Source organism: Mus caroli, chromosome X, assembly GCF_900094665.2.
Source record: "Mus caroli chromosome X, CAROLI_EIJ_v1.1, whole genome shotgun sequence".
Lineage (NCBI taxonomy): Eukaryota > Metazoa > Chordata > Mammalia > Rodentia > Muridae > Mus > Mus caroli.
This window is the reverse complement of record NC_034589.1, coordinates 1,385,386-1,402,805: the sequence shown is the minus strand read 5'-3', so window position 1 is coordinate 1,402,805 and position 17,420 is coordinate 1,385,386. Positions and strand designations below refer to the sequence as shown.

General features: G+C 40.0%; 1 protein-coding gene across 3 annotated transcripts in view; it reads left to right on the top strand.

The window, feature by feature from the left end:
• The window catches only part of Clcn5 (chloride voltage-gated channel 5), a 172,276-nt gene that overhangs the window by 54,866 nt on the left and 99,990 nt on the right, over nt 1-17,420 (top strand). Inside the window, exon 3 of one of the 3 annotated variants that reach the window (XM_029473284.1) lies at nt 9,158-9,193. The exons of the other annotated variants lie outside the window; for them this stretch is intronic. Coding sequence (XP_029329144.1) covers nt 9,158-9,193 — 36 coding nt within the window. The remainder of the gene's footprint in view (nt 1-9,157; nt 9,194-17,420) is intronic. 3 annotated transcript variants of the gene reach the window in all.

Genomic DNA, 17,420 nt, shown 5'->3' with positions numbered 1-17,420 from the left:
TTGCTTCTCTTTCATCATAGTCTCTTTCTGTGTAAACATATGACCATTTCATATTTATTATAAATGCTTTCACATCTTCACTCTGAGTAAATAATTTTTTTTTTTTTTTTTTTTTTTTTTTTTTTTGAGACAGGGTTTCTCTGTGTAGCCGTGGCTATCCTGAAACTCAGAAATCCGCCTGCCTTTGCCTGCCAAGTGCTGGGATTAAAGGTGTGAACCACCACCACCCAGTTTAAGTAAATAATTCCTATGAAAGAGTACATTTCCACAAAGTTTCCTTATGTTAAACCTGATGATTATATTGCTTTGATTGTCTTATTTAAGCACATGGATTCTTTCATCATTTTTGTTGCTAATATGTTTTTTCTATCATAACAACAATGAAATAATTCTCCAAATATGTTTACATTTGTTTCTGTTGTGTTGAGTTAATCACTTTACTATTTTGTAAACAATAATTAGGCTTTGATCTTGACTGGTTATGTAAAGATCATTTCTAGTGTCTTTATCATTGTAGAGTGTTCATATTCACTGGTTTATAATTTATTTATAATTATTGTATAATGATAAGTATCTGAAAGTTTCAAATTTTCACTTGGCAGTGAAAGTTTTGTTTAAATTTATTTTTTCAGTTGATTTCAGGGATGGTTGAATGTGAAAAGATACTTTCAGTTTCTTAATTTATGGTGATCTTTCACTTTTTTACTGTTGTGTGTAGTGATTCATTTATTTCTAATATTGGGTGAATATGTCTGAAACCAGAAATGTTTTAGATTTCAAATTTGCAGGTACTTATGGTACCTTGGGGATGGGATTCATTCATTTATGCCTTGTTAAATAGCTTTAGATACATTAGTCTGAAGATAATTTTACATAATGTTTTTACTATTTTTCATGACATGAGTTTCATGGTATAGGCTTGTCTTACAAAGAGTTAGATTTGGAAGCATTGCAGCATTCAGATGAGGGTTAGAGCCACTGCTAGGCTGTAATCTAATGGTCCTGTGCTTTAGAACCATCGTCTCACGTGCTTGTTAGGTTGTTCATCTTATTCTGTTTGGTTGTCTTGTGTTATTTCATAGTATCTTTTTGTGTGTGTGCCTATATGTTGTTGGCATATCTGCATGTGGAGGTCAGAGGACAAGCCCCAGGCATTGGTTCTCTCCTTTTACCCTGTGGGGTCAGTTGTCAGGCTTGCCCGCAGGCGCCTTCACCTGTTGAGTCATCTCACTGGCTCCATGTGAGGAAGAAGAGTCTTCGGAGTTATAGTTTGATTCCATCTTTTTTTTTTCATTTTTAGTTCATATAAAATTTAGTTATAGGATAAATTAGGAATCTATCATTCTGTCTCTTAGATCATTTCCAAAATGAATTAATGAAAAATTCAGTGTTTCTTTTTGATACATTTTTAGACAGGGTCTTACTGTGCAGTTCTGCATGGCCTGAAATTTTCTATACAGACAAGGTTGGATTCGAACTCATAGAGGTCACCTGCCTCTGCTTTCTGAGTGCTGAGATTAAAGGTGTGTGCCCCTGTTCCTATCTATAAATATGTTTCTTTAGTGCTGGATTTCTGTGCATGTTAGTTTCTTTTCTCGTCGCTCTGACGGAAGCAACCTAAGGAAGGGTTTGTTTGGATGTATGATTTGAAGGGAAAGGCAAGATGCAGGGAGCATAAGGAAGATTGTCATATTGTCTGTGAAGTCAAGGAGAGGGGGGATTCCTGGTTCTCAGCTCGCCTTATCCTGTTCTTTTTATTTTCAGTCTGTAACTCCAGTCCAAGGGGGTGATACTATCCCTATTTCAGATGGATCTTCCCCTCCTCATTTGAACCCCTCTGGAAATGCATAGGTAATCTCAAGCTAGTCAAGTTGATAGTAAAGATTAACCATACCAGTATGTTTACTATGTTGCTAATGTTCCAAAACAGAAAATTCCACAATAAGGAAAAGTTGGAGGCAGGGTCCTGAAAAGGTAACAGACACAGAAGCTGATGAGAAAACCAGCTGACATGGCCAACACACTTTGGAAGTGATATAATATATTGTTATATATACAGTATGTATATATACAGTCATATGTACATAAAATACCCCATTGGCCAAAATTCATCCATATCATCTGCTTATTGAAATTTCAAGAAGGTGACCTGTTAGAAACTGAAGCCACATCATTGTTTGCTCTTCCTAAGTTTGTCAAAGCTTGCTCATAGATTCCTTATATGTAGGTCTTTTCTTATCTTCTGCAGCTATCTCCGTTGGGGATTCAGCCGTGCATTTCTTATACAAGATATATAGTATCTCATCTTGTAAGACCATCTCTTAACTAGATTCAGAGTCGTGTGTACCTTTGAGTTACTAACCCCAAAGCACTGTTAAAAGAAGTCTGTGATACTTAAAATGTGTTTATACATGTATGAGATTATCAGAGGGTAAATTTAATAAAAGTTAAAAAGCAATCTTTTAAATGCTGCTTATTAAATTGAGCCCAGCCAGGCACAAGTTTAGCAAGGGGAAAAACAAGCACTTTCCTCTGTGATGCCCTTGGCAAGATCTCCATGCCGCAGATTGAATGCTTCCAGACTGCTGCAGTTACTTTATGTGACAGTGTTTCCAAGGACTCTTCAAATGCCCTTCTGGAAGTCCTCATGGAAAGGCGCAATCTTAATCCTGCTCGGTTTAAAATCTCAGGTACCATGCTGTTGGCTGTGTCTGAGAAGGAGGACCAGGGAGGCAGGGCCCATGGCCATTTTAACATGCACTCACTCAAGTGTGAGGGGATGTCAGGGAAGAAAGGATGCAGGCTAGTTTACAGATTACTTCGATTTCAGGAGTTTTCATGTTTTAAGTGTTGCTTTTCGAACCCATTTTACTTTCTGTGCTTACAACCCCAATCCATCTCACCTCGCAGAAAATCACCTCCATCCTGCAAGGCAACCTTCTGCCTCTCCTAATTTCTTACTGTGTGTCCCTTTGTTAGGACTTAGTTTTTGCCTTTGGTTCATCAACAGACCCTGGGTTCCTATTATGCTTTTTTATCCCCATATAGTCAGCAAATCTAAGCATTACCCCTCCAGGGCTATTACTGTCCATCACCCTGACCAGGAAGTGTTTCAGGTTCAGATGGTGCCTCGTATTTCCAAGTTACTTGAATCCCATTAGGGCTGACTAGGTTTCTTTTCTCTCTTTCAATTAAACCCAACAAACCTGTCCTACAAAATAACTGGTTTTGTCACGTCCCTTCCTTATCCATGAGTATTTATCGACTGAACCAGAAACTATTGTAATTTCCTTAACTTTCAAGGCTATCAGCATCTCCCCTCACTAATTGATCTTTTCTTAACTCAGCACTTTAAAATACCCTAGAGTCTCCAGTTGTAGGTGGAGTCACCACCACTCCTTGAAACAGCTGTGCTCAAAGACCCGCTGTTCTTAATTACGGTTTTAGCTTCTTTAAACCATTACAGGTTGTCATTTTTGCAAAATATAATAAAAACCACTGTAGAGTAAACTTATGAAGCCACATAAAAGATAAGGTTCATTATTATTAGATTTATAAGACATAAACTCACTGTCAAATTGCTGTAAAACTTCCGTAGTGCTTGTTGATGTCTGTACTTATTTCCATAAACGTAGATAATAAGGAGCTTGGGACTGGCATAAGCCTTGAGCCGCACATTGAGTAGCATTGGCTCTACCTTTTGCCTTCTCACCGTGCCTTGGTCTCTGCTGAGTCTCCTCCTCTACCCTGGTCTGCCCTGCGAGGCCCTGTCTCCTTTCAGCTGCTTTATCTGCGTGGGTTACCTTGCAACTCCATGAAGCTATATTGAATGGATCTAGTTTTTTTCAACTCTTATACTGCTCTGGAATCCCTTTAATACTATAATGCTCAGCACTGTTATTTTATTTTTATACAACAATTCATTCTGTTAGACTACCCGACTTAATGCCTTTGTAAGGAGTCTGAACTCCTACAAATAATGAAAGATTTCTTCCTTTCTGAAACCTACATACTGTATCTTAGCAGCTGGCCATATAAGTCTTTCAATACATATAAGCCAAAGAAATGAAGCAGTCTTTTTTCAAATGAAAGTATCTCATTTTATTGCCTCTAAAAATGTGTTGTCCATAATATATAAGTAGGTATTTAAGACATGTATTTCAAAAGTATACTAAACTGATTGATTATGGTCTAGGCACATATAAAACACTTAACCAATATTATTTTTTATGGGACCTTTTGGTCTCTGTAGAGTTGACTACGGTGTAAGATTTCCCTGGGGTATTGTACCTGTCTTAGACATTTTATCCTGATTCACACCAGTTATATTTACTCCCAATTTTATAGACTGTCATGTGTTAGGAGTGTTGTGAGACTTCAAATACTTTTATTTGTCCGGTTTTTACCTGTGTGTGAACACACAATTCTTCTTAGAGCCTAGAGAAAGCAATAACCCAAGAGAGTATCAGCTGAGAGAGCTGAATTGGCCTGTTGCAGGTTAGATCATCATCCAGTCTCCACCCCTGCTGATTGGCCAATAGTTTCTTCTTTATGCATTAGTTGTAAGGTCAGGATTTATTGCTGGTGTCCCATTGCTCCATCTCAGCCAGTGAATTCTCCTGTGCCATTTAAACCCTTGTGCATCAAGGCATTTGATGATGTGACCACTTTGGACAAAGGATACTGAGAAATTTTGAAACTTGCAAATTAAACTCGAACACGCATGCACAGTAGTGGTCAAATCCACAGTTACAGCTCAGCGATTGGCCATAAAGTGAACATAGGTGTGTAACCACAAGTGGTGAGAATTTGCTTGGGAGCTTTGTTTACCTTCTTTCACAGCCCTAAGAATGGCTTCTTAACCATATGGCATTAGTGAGGGTGTAGCTGATGATGAACTGTAAGCAATAATCTGTGTGCAGAGGTGCTGCTCGCTGGAAGGAATGAAGCCCTTGACTTGTTTCTTTGTCCTAAGAGCATTGATGCCATCTGTCTGGCAGCCCAAACTCTGACAACTGCCCAGATCTGTAGGGTTTTTTCAGTTCATTTATTTAAAAGAAAAAAAAAAAAAAAAGACTTCCAGGTGTTTTCGATTATATTTAGTTGTGGTTTGTGGCAGATTTACGAGCTGGCTGTCTACATCTTGACTTGAGCCACAGAATCTACAGAAGGTTCTCAGTGTATTTCTTCTTGGTTTTTTTCTCTCATATCTATGTACACATACATAAAATATTCAGATAGGCAGGGCCTCTGTGTATGGATTACTATTAACACTTAATAATAAATTATACAGAAAATATTTTTGCATCTCAAATTTCAGTATGAAAACAAAATAGCAAAATTCTCACTTTCCAACTATGAACTTTCAAATGGTGAGTTTTCTCATGCTATTTGTGTCCTATCCTAGAATTAGACATAACCCTCCTGAGGTTCCTGTGGCTAGGAAACCTGCCTGTTTTCTTGCCAAAGACCTTGTGTGGCTTATAGGGTTGGCATTTTAATCAGCACACAGTAAAATTCCTGGTGATCACCGAGCTAGGTTGCACATACCTGTAATTCCAGTGCTTGGAATGAAACCTGATCAGGAGTTGAGATCATCCTTGGCTATCCAGAACCACCTGAGACCCTGTCTTAGAACAAACCAAAGCAAATTAAATTTAAAAGCTTACTGAGATACAGACTTAAATTACCCTAAATCTTAAAAAGAAAAAAAAATCTAGCAATGATCTGAGCGCATCACTGATAGGAAACTCTGAGATCTCTGTTTAGGAAGAAAGAGAACATACTTAAATGTCATTGTTAGCATTTGACTCAACGAGAAAAGTGCTCACACTGATAGTCTGACATAGTTTGAACACTTTACTAGGCCAGTCTGCTGAATGTTTTGCCCATTTCTTTCTTACCCCTCCCCCTGCAATAATTTCCTAGCTAAATGTTACATTAACCTTGAGATAAACACTAGCAGGTTCCGAGTTTGCCTGCCTATATGATTCATTAAGGAATATATTGTAATCACAAGGGTTGGCGTCTGTGGGGCTGTAACTTTTCCTTGTTGTCGTAAGTAGTTAACTAAGTTCTGTTTGCCCGTGAAAAGCCAGCGCATGAAGTTACATGAAGTAGAGTACAATCGGGGTGTGTGGCTGCCAGGCTGTTTCCTTGACTTAACTACGGAGGACTTGTTATTTGGTGGCTGAGTGATGTTGAGCAATAGGATAGTTTAAACAGACTTAAGAATCCAGCAAGACAAGTTAGAAAAGAAGACGGCTGTGAACTTCTGGCCTTTGAGAGATATGTGCTGGGCTCCAGTACATTTGGGCCTCTTCTTTCCTTGATTTAAGCTCTTGAATTTAAGGTTTCTTCCCACACCCACCTCTCCACCACCAGGGTCATTTTTAGAGCAGTGTTTCTCCAGAGATGTAGAGAAGGAAGGGTTTCCGGTTTTCCTTGCCTTTTCTTTTAAGGGCTTTGTTTAAACCAGGATGGGGTCAGGGAGAAGCAGTTTTCCCATGTGTAAGGGGAGTATCTAGTTGCCTTTTGTGATCTTTTGTTACAAAAGTTCTATAGTTGTACATGTTTAACATTAAGTGATGTGTATTTGTGTGTGTGTGTGTGTGTGTGTGTGTATGTATGTTAAATTCTATAACATCAGGAGAAGCGGAAGTTGGATGAGTGTAATAAGCCTCATGGGGTCTTTTTGATTCAGTATGTGATCACTAAGGAGAGAAAAAGAAGTACAATTTTTTTAAATTAAGTGATTTATGTGTGAAATCCTAGCACATCCTTGGCTGAGGCAGGATTAAGTGTTCCAGGTCAGTCTGGACTACATAGTGAGTTCTAGCCCAGCCCAATGTTTGAATTATAGCAAGACTTTGTCTAAAAATATTATTATAGTTTGAACAATCATTATCATATGATCCAAAAACTTTTCTTGAGCAACCATTGTGTGTAGCACTGTGGAGGATGCTAGAGAACTATGCCTTGAATTCTGCTGTACAGTAGTGCTGATGTCAATATAATGTAGTAACTGCCATGGTCCAAAGGGAGGTTAGGGAAGGAAGAGAAGAATATCAAGGAATAAATGAGACTTGGGCTTACCTTTAATTAACACTTGCTATTTAGACATGTGGAAGGAGGGGGTGACAATCCACTGTGTCTGAGAAATACAAGTCTGGTTGGAGATTGATGGTGGGAGATGACCAAGGAAGTAGGCTTCACTGGAGAAGGCTGTGGAGAGCTGCCAGGCAGGGAAGGAATTTAGCTAACAACAGGGGATGAGGTTGGAGAGGAATAACTGAGAAAAGGGTGTAACACAGTCAGATCCTAGGCATCTGAGCAGAAAGTAGTAATAGAATGCAGAGAGATGGGGCCTAGAGAGACGGTTCAGTGGTCAAGAGCACTGGCTGTGTTTCCAGAGGAGCTGGGTTTGATCTCAGCACCCACATGATAGCTCACAACTATGTTTAACTCCAGCCTTATGGGACTCCACACCCTCCTCTGGCTTCCACAAGCAAAAGACAGTCACACAATACACAGATGTACTATAGGCAAAATACTAATACGCATAAAATAAATATGTTTTAAAAAGAAAGGAAAGAGATAAGAAAATATTGGACACAAGCAAGTCCAGAGTTAGTGATAAATTACATTTATGAGACTAAAGGGGGAAGGAGCAAAAAAAAAAAAAGACCCACCTAAATAGCTAAAACAAAATTAACACTAGTGATTGCAGGGAACATTGAGAGAGAGAGAGAGAGAGAGAGAGAGAGAGAGAGAGAGAGAGAGGAGTCTGCCTTTGAGGAAGTCTAATGACTTCATCTTAGATATGGGATTCAGGTCCCAGCCTTGTTATTTGGTGGTAAATGGCTTGAATTAGGCTGTGGCATGAATGAGAGAGCAGGAATTAGATATTTAGAATTTGAAAGTCATTAGCGAATAATGATGTCTGAATGTCAGAACAGAACTTTGAGTTGATTAGGAAGATGTATTCATCTCACAGATGAGGCATATTAGGAATATTGAGGGGGAGATGGCAACAGAAATTGAAAGGAAAGAGCATTAGAGAGGTGCACAGGAAACCCAGAAAGCCTTGCGAGATTTACACAAATGAAGATGAGAGAATTTTAAGAATTAGGGAGCTATTATAGCATAGTCAAAGAAGGAATTAAGGGGAATAGCAAGTTGCTTGGTTTGTTTTTAAAAATCATTGTAGCTTATTGATATTACTGCTTTATTAAACCCTCTTTGTAAAATGATAACACAACTAATAATACTGTATTATTTGATACAGCCCTGTTCAGTCTTATATTCCATTCTGATTGAGAAGATATTCCTAGAAATATCTATGATTTTTTTTCTTGCTGCTGAAACCCTGAAAGCAACATATTTTAAATTTTTATTGACTTAATATTTATTTATTATTTATTATCTTTGGGAGGCTTGCCCTTTTCTGAAGGGAAATGGAGGAGTGTATGGGAGGGAGCATACACTTATGAGGTGAAGGGGGAGGGACTGGGAGGAGAGGCGGGAAACTGCAGTCTGGTTAGAATATGTGAAAGCAGGAAAAAAGCAAATGGAATTTATATGAGCATTGTATTTCTATCATTCTTTCTTCCTGTTCCTCCCATCTTCTCCATCCCTTTTCAAATACATCTCCTCTTATTGTTTCATTTTTGTGTTTATGTATATAAGTTTATAAATAAACCTGCTGAGATCATTTACAGTGCTGTTTGTATGTGCTCAGGGCTGACCTATTAGGAGTGGCTAACCTATCAATCAGGGGCTCATCCCTAGAGAAGGCTTATTCTCTTTCTCTCCGTAACCACTAATTGCCCATAGCTCTTCATATATGGATAAACCCGTGTGAAAATTTCCCAGCCACATTGGCTTGTTAATTGGTGTTGTCATTTTTTTGTTTAGGTCTTATTTAGGGAAGCATCTTGTTGAGATTTCCTGGGGGAAGTTTCCCTGTCATTTATAGAAGGTGGTATCTTGAGTCTGCTGTGGAGCAAACACATATGTGTGGCAGAAGCCTTTATATACTCTCTTAAAATATATAACACCAAGTCACAAAATTCAAGCAAAATAGGATTTGTTAAAACAGTTTCAGCAGATTTTCTCCCCCTACTGAAAATATTTATTCATAATATCTTTTTACTAGGGAGCTCGGAGTGGAACCCGGGACCTTACATGTTAGGTAAGTGCTGTATGGGCACTGAGCCACACCCCTAGCTCTTTATCAACTTTAGGATGGAGGAATTAAGGTGTAGAAGTGTCAGGCATATATGCTCTTAAGACTCAGCTCAAATCAGACAGGGGTGGGAGAATCTAATTCTCCAGATTATTTAATATTTTTTCTTTTCTCGGTGAGTGAATGAAGAGTAATTTTTAACTCAGTGTGTCTTATCTGTTGGACATCATTTCAGATCAAGACTTATTCATAAACTTGTATCATTATGGAGTAAGATGTGGGCAGTATTTGTCATGTTAGTAGCCACCACACCTTAGGTGGGTGGCTAGAAATGAGACTGAAGGATGGAGCTTGTGTCATGCAACACGACACACCCTGAAACCCTCTTGAATTAGCAAACCACTTTATCCATATTGTGCAATATGGATAAGGAGAAATGACTTGACTAGCTGCTGATAACACATTTGGGAGCTCTTGAAATGGCAATACTTATAAGAAAATGGGAACCGAATAGGTTTATTTCCTAACAAGTTAAGGAGACCCTACCTGTATCTGAGGTCTGGAGCAATAGCAGTCAGTCTCTTCCCTTGGGGAAAAGTAAGGCACAGTGCAAATAACTTGAATGCAAAGTAAGATGTGTGGAAAAGCTCTATGAGACATTCTGAACAAAGACATACTTAGAGTTTTGGAGGAAATGGGAAGTGCAGAGGACTGACGGCTCCTAAGAAAAAGCCTAAGCAGAGAGACAATGAATCTACTCACTCTGCCCCTTAGCCAAGTGGTGAGATGTAATGCATTTATGTACCAAGTGAATGATGTAACTGTCTCTATTTTTAGAGGGGACTTGAGCTCATGAGTAAGCTCCTTCCAAGTTGTCAGGATTCTTTTGTTTAAGTTTCCCCCGAGTAATAAAAATGAAATTCACTCAGATGCCATTGTTATCATGTATCATGTTTTGGCTTTAGAATTACTGGCATTGGGAAATGAGAAAGGTATTAGTGTTTCATATTTTTTGGGGGGGATCACCAGCACAGCACAGGTAGCCTGCCCAGGGCCGGCCGGAAGCAGCAAAATACATTGAATGCCTTGGTGCATGTGCAGTGTACAGTATTGTACTCTCTATTCATAACAGTGCAGCATGAGCTTTACTGCAGGGTGCTAGGACCACCCCACTCCTGCTGCTCATCTCATTGTTGGCTTGAGCCAGTTTCTGTGTTAGTGCTGGAGTCCGTGGCATTTTCTCTCTCTGTCTCTCTCTCTGTCTCTCTCTCTCTATATATATATATTTTTTTCATGTGCATGTGTGTGCATGCATGTATGTGTGTTATGTACATGTGTGTATGTGTGCAGGTGCATGTACCTATGCACATGAGAGGGCTAGTGAGATTGCTCTCCTCTGTTACTGCCCACTTGTTCTTTTGAGGCAAGATCTCTCACTGAGTGACATCTTGTATAGTGCATCTGGTCTGACAGCCAGCAAGCTCCAGGATTCCTTCTGTTTTTATTCTTTTCAGTGCTGGGGTTACAGGCCTATGTGGGAGCATCCATCTATTTATATGGATGCTGAGATCCAAACTTTGGTCTTCATGTTTGTGCATTAAGTGCTCTTAACTGCTGAGCCACCTTTCCATCTTTCCTTTTGGCATTTTTTCTGTAATCTTGCTTAAGCTTGACCATTCAAGGTCTGTAGATCATTGAAAGTATACCTTGCACTCATTTCTGTTATATTGGTTTGGTGATCATCTTTATGGCAGAATGGGTTGCCAGTTCAGGAAGGAGTTTCTGACATCTCCTGAATCATTCCTAAACTCTCTCAATTTATTCTCCAACTTGAGAAACTTTGGTACTGCCCATTGCCTGTAGCCTCTCTCTCACAGCCAGCCTAGTCATTTAAATATCGTCATCAGAAACTGCCTGCCCATCTGGACTAGCTGCCTTGCTTGAATAACTGATTTTAGTCTTATCCAAGTAGAGAACTCCATAGATAGGTCCTTCTCTTGACATAAATGGTCTTTCCCACCATCTTGGTTGTTCTTTACTCAAACCTATTTGGTTTGAGCAGCTCTAAATTCTTGGGTTTTTATTTCTTTGTTTACTTACCCACTGTTTTGTGTAAGTAGTTCAGGTTCAGCATATCCTTTTATCTAGGGTAATTCTATCCTTGTATTAGGAAGTCATCAAATCAGGCTGACTCGTAGCTTTTCATAGGACCATCACTTGAGGAGACACTTTAGGCTCCTCAAGGATAGTGACTATATTATACATATCAAGTCCCAAAATGTATATCTTGCTTTTAGGGTATTCCTGATTCTGGAGGGACCATTATCTCAAGAAATTTTAAGAGCTAGTTTTCTGGCTTGTTCTGCTGGTATGTCCCTACTACAGGTGTCAAAGACACACTTTTAATATTTTGTCTGGCATGTGTCACTGTTGTATAGATCCATCCTCACAATGTACCCAGTACCTTACCTCCTGGATGCATGCATATGGCTTTCTCAGTCTCTGATCTATTTTTGCCATATTATCCCTCAAGATTTTAATTGAAGATTCCACATCTAGGTCTGTTTCCTTAGTTCTCTTTCTCTCTCCTTTAATTGCATTTGTTGAACATAAAAGTGTGAATATATCTATAAGCAAGCTGCTCTTGGGATCCCAGATAAGAATGAAGATGAACTCTTGGGGTACAAGACATTTGTGGGTATCTTTTAGTGACAGATCCCCAGAGAGGCCTATTTTGCTGCTCCTGGTGCCAACACTGATGGGTCATTATTAGCATTTATACTGTTCCAGATACTGATGCTGGCCATAGTGTTCCGGCTAGTCCTTACAGTGACTCTAAGAGTCCACAGCTGCTGCTATGTCCATTTTATTGATGAAAATGCAGGTATGGAGAGATGAGATGTGGCTGTTAGTGGCAGAACAAGGAATCCCAAAGCCTAGGCTATGTTCTGCTGCTTGAGTGACACAAATGCTGGAGGTATGTGGAAGCTTCGGTCCTATTTCTTACTGTCATCTTTTTTGCTTAGACATGCTTAGATATTCTTCACTCTTCCATGACACATCCTCTTTCCTGCCATGAAATAGGCATCCATGTGCGTGAGATGAACCTTCTCATGAGCAGACATGCCTATAAGTCACAGATCCAAACCCCTCCCACTTCCAGTCTGCTTGGCACCTCACAGATCACTCTCCCATGTTAGTTTTGCATTCCTTTTTCCATACATAGTGTTTATGGATGAATGAACCTTGCTGTGCTTTTCTGCTTGAGCAAAGAACCTCCCATCCTTTCTGTATGTCTAACTGTAGGAAAGGGAACATTACAAATTCTCCTTCTAACTGTGCAGTTTGCAGGAGAGCAAGATCTATCTGTCCATCTGTCTGTCTATTCATTTGTCCATTCATCCATCATCTATCATGTCTATTTGCCCTTCCGTACATTGGTCCAGCCAGCCACCCAGCATCTGTCTGCCTGCCTGTCCATCTGTCCATCCATCCATCTGTCTGTCCACCCACTGGTCCATCCGTTGGTCCATTCATCCATCCATCATCTGTTTATCCATTCATCTGTCTGTCTGTCCATTGGTCCATATACCCATAATCTATCATAGATTATATCTGCCTGTCCATCTGTCCATCTGTCTGTCAACCCATTGGTCCACCCATCCACCATCTATCATCTGTCCTTATCTCTGTCCCTCTGTCCATTGTTCCATCCATTCATCATCTATCATCTCTGTCCATCTGTCCTGTCCATTGGTCTGTTCATCTATCCATCCATCTATCTACCATCTGTCTATCTATCATGCCTGCCTGTCTATCTGTTCATCTGTCTGTCTGTTGGTCCATCCATCCATTCTGTCCATCCATCCAATGATCTGTCTGTCTGTCTGTGTGTGTGTCTGCCTGCCTATTATCTATCTATCTATCTATCTATCTATCTATCTATCTATCTATCTATCATGAGATGGGACCTTGCTATTCAGCTGTCCTGGTATTCTCTACTTAATCCAGAATAGCTCCACTTAAGACAATTCTCCTGCCTCAGCCTCTGTAGTGGTAGGACTAAGCCCAGCTTCAGTAAACCTTTTTGTTATTTTTCTTACTTATTCACATTTTCCTGACATAGCACAAGGTTTACTGGGCTTGAGCCTTTGTACGTGTGTGTGTGTGTGTAGGACCACAGATACATACAGTCTAAGGCATCTGACTCATTCATTCTCATATCTTGAATGGTGAAATAAATGTGTGTATTTTTTTCATCCTCCTTTTTATACCTGGAGCTTATAGGAGGGTGAACTTTGTAGTGTCCCTTACACACACACACACACACACACACACACACACACACAAAACAAAAACAGAAAATACAGTAGTAACACCAGAACAGAGAAAGCCCAGGCCCCTTTTCTGTTCCCTGGAAGCAATGAAGACTGGGAGTTATCAGTGCTTTTCGTGTAGACTTGGTTATTATGATGATACCCTTCTCAGCCTCAGGTGGACACACAGATGATATACACATAGGTATAAGAGAATGAGGCCACGTATCACCCCATGCCTCCTTATTCTGATGTCTGTGCACATCTTCTGTCAGTGAGGGAGACAAGAAGAAACCCATTTGTCTTACATGTCTCACATGCTGATCTGTGAGCTGTATTGATTCTGTCCCACACATGGAGTCTATGGATGTATAAGCTCTCTGAACTGCACTCTTGTCTTAAGTGTGCTGTCTGAGTGTCATGCCTGCATGCATGTAGGATGATGAACTTAAAAGAAGTTATTTCTGAAACACATATGCATTTTCCCTGTCTCTTGCCTCCATATACACACCTATACATGCACATGCATTGTGGTGGTTTGAATTCGTATGACCCCATAAGCTCATATATTTGAAAGCTTAGTTACCACGGAGTAGAACTCTTTGCAAAAGATTAGGTAGTGTGATCTCTTTTGGAGTAGGTGTGGTCTTGTTGAAGGAGTTGTGTCAATAGATATGAGCTTTAAATTTTCATACACTCTCACCAGGCCCAGATTGATTTTGTCAGCCTGTCACTTGCAGATCAGACAGACGTGAGCTCTCAATTCCTTCTTCAGCACCATGTCTTCTTCTATGCTGCCATGTTCCCTGTCATGTTGATAATGGACTAACTCTCTGAAACTATAAGTCCTGAATTAAATGCTTTCTTTGATAAGTTGTCTTGGTCACGATGCCATTTTACAGCAACAGAACCATAACTAAAACAAACACACATTTATGATAGTCCATGAGATTTCTTTGATTGTATTTTTGGTCCTGGTTAACAGGGTATTGCACTCATGGCCCTGCACATCTTAGGTGCATACCCTACAACTGACCTGGACCCCAGCACTCCCTCCAGCTTTCCTGTTGTATTTTTCCTCTTTCATTTCTCTTCTCCACTCACATATATGAGTCCAGTTTTCCAGAAAGTAGATCCACATCACCTTTTGTTCTCATCTACTTTTGAGTATACACAACTTTGGGGTTTGCTAGATAGGCACAAATATTCTAGCTTGTTTTAGTACTAGCCTTTTGATCTTGGAATAGCAATTTACCTTGTGTCTCAAAGTTTCACAGTATATAAATATGGGTAACTAGGTGTACTAACCTTGTGGTGTTGTAAATATTGAAACATGGAATGACAGTATTCAGTTCAGGACCCCAGCCCACAGGATGGTCCAACTCACAGTCAGGATGGATCGTCTCTCCTTGGTTAAGCCTTTCCAGAAACACTCTCACAGACATGCCTAGAGATATGTCTCCTAGGTGATTCTGAATCCAATCAAGTTGATAAAATAATGAAGATTAACTATCATATCTGGTTTAAGCTTTGGACTTTTTCCACTTCTCATCAATCCTGAGCTAATCTGGTCTTGCAGCCGTAAGTACATACCTCCTTCGTAGGTATTTACTTTCATATTTATGTTGCTGAATTCCATATGTTTTCATTCAATTGTATATTAGACATCTGCCCCAGGTGTCTCATAAGCATCTAAAACTTTAATGCATCCAAAGCTGAAATCCTGGTTTTCCTCCCTTGCCTTTCAAAAAAGACCAGCTCCCCTTCCAGTGTTGTATAACAATAGCTGCATCCCCTAGGTGCTCGAGCCAAGACTACAGAGCATTTGAGTAGGCTAGAGTCTCTGGCAGTATCTTTGAAATTTATTTTTTTTAGACTTTAAGTCCAAGGCATTATGAAATGTAGTTGGCTGTACTTTTAAAACGTATGTCCAATCTAACACACATTAGAAGTGGCTAATATCCCATTGCCTCTGGTACGTCCACCTTCATTACCTCTTCCCTGGGCTCAAAAGCCTTGTGCTCTACCTTTTGTGTGAGCACACAAATCTGATGAGGAGATAAAGCCCACTTTTCCGGCTTTCTTTCTGATGGCTCACATTACACATTCTCAGTTTTCTTTTTTGTTTGTTGAGTTTTATTTTGATCACATGATTGTACAATGTAAAGCAGACAGGTCTCCAACTTGCTATTCACCTGCCTCAGCCTCTCATTGCTGAGATTATGGAGGGTGTACTGCTACACGCAGATTATATCCTATAACCATTCTTTCTAGCTGTTCTTTAAGTATGACCTGGTGTTGTTTCATCTGTAGAACAGGGAACATGATCATTACTTCATAGATATTTGTGGGAACAAATTAGCTGTATATGAAAAGTACTTAATGTTGCAGATTGGTTCTAATGTTATTTGTGTTAATTTGGCTCCTGAAATCATATAGGAACCCACATGTCTGTGCTGAGGGTCTCTCTCTGCTCCTAGTTGTCTCTGATTGGGAAATAAAGTTGCCAGTGGGCAGTGACTGGGCAGGGAGACAGAAGCCAGACTTGCAGGATTCCCCAGCAAGAAGCACAGCAGAGAAGGAAGAGGGGATTCCACAATGACAAGGGCATAAGTGACAGACTATTCAGGGAAGGTACAGGAAGGAGAGACAGCTGAAATGTAGGTACAAAGGGGAAGGTGGCCCCAGAAGGGCTGCCCAAAAGGGTTCAGGACAGCAAAGATAAAATGTAGATTTAATAAATGTTAGCTCAGGAATGTGGGAGGGGAGTGTGTTAGCCATGTGGAGGTTCAGGAATATCCCAGCCATTGGACTAGCTTAGGACATATTAAAAATAAGCCAACATGTATGTGTCTTTTAGTCATGAATCCAAAGCACTTGTGCAGGTATAGAGGAGGCACGCACACTCACTGGAAATATAGAACAGCTCCTTCAGCTCCTTTGGTCCTTTCTGTAACTCCTCCATGGGGAATCTTTGCTCAGTCCAATGGTTGGATGAGAGCATCCACCATAGCGGGAACAACAATATGAACCAACCAGTACCCCCAGAGCTCTCAGGGACTAAACCACCAACCAAAGAGTACCCATGGAGGGACCCATGCATCCAGCTGCATAAGTAGCAGAGGATGGCCTTGTTGGACCTAAATGGAAGGAGAGGCCTTTGCTCCTGAGAAGGCTCGATGCACCAGTATAGGGGAATACCAGGGCAGGGGAGTGGGACTGGGTGGGTTGGTGAGCAGGGGGAGGGGGATGGCAAAGGGGGTTTTCAGAGGGAAAACCAGGAAAGGGGATAACATTTGAAATGTAAACGAAGAAAATATCCAATCAAAAAAAAAAGAAACATAGAAGAGCTTAACAAATTACCACAACTTAATACTCTACCAAGAGAAAATATAAACTGGCATTGGGAATAAAAAGAAAAGAAAGAAAAGAATATTAAAAACTGGAAGAGGGAGCAGTGAGTGGAATATAAAGTGAATAAATAAAATGAATAATTAAGAGTATAAAAACAAATAGTCCATAGGAAGTGAACATTCCTAAAGGCATATATGTGCATGTTCACAAATACTTTTTCATTGTGCTATGTCTAAGGCAGTCCTCATACCTTTCAGGACCAACATACAACACAGACAAAGACACACTGTTGTACATGCATGCTGATTTGTACACAGGAGAGCACGTCTACAGATTTGCTTTTTCTCTTCCATGCCTTGAGTGTAGGACCGTTGACATCTTAATTACCCTCCCACACCCAAGGCTTGCAGGAGAGCAAGCCTCCTCTTCTCTCTCCTGTGCATAGGCATGACTGCATATACATCTACAGCAAAGACACGTCTCCTCTCTCTCATGTGCTCTCTCTGTGTGGCATATATATATATATATATATATATATATATATATATATATATATACATATA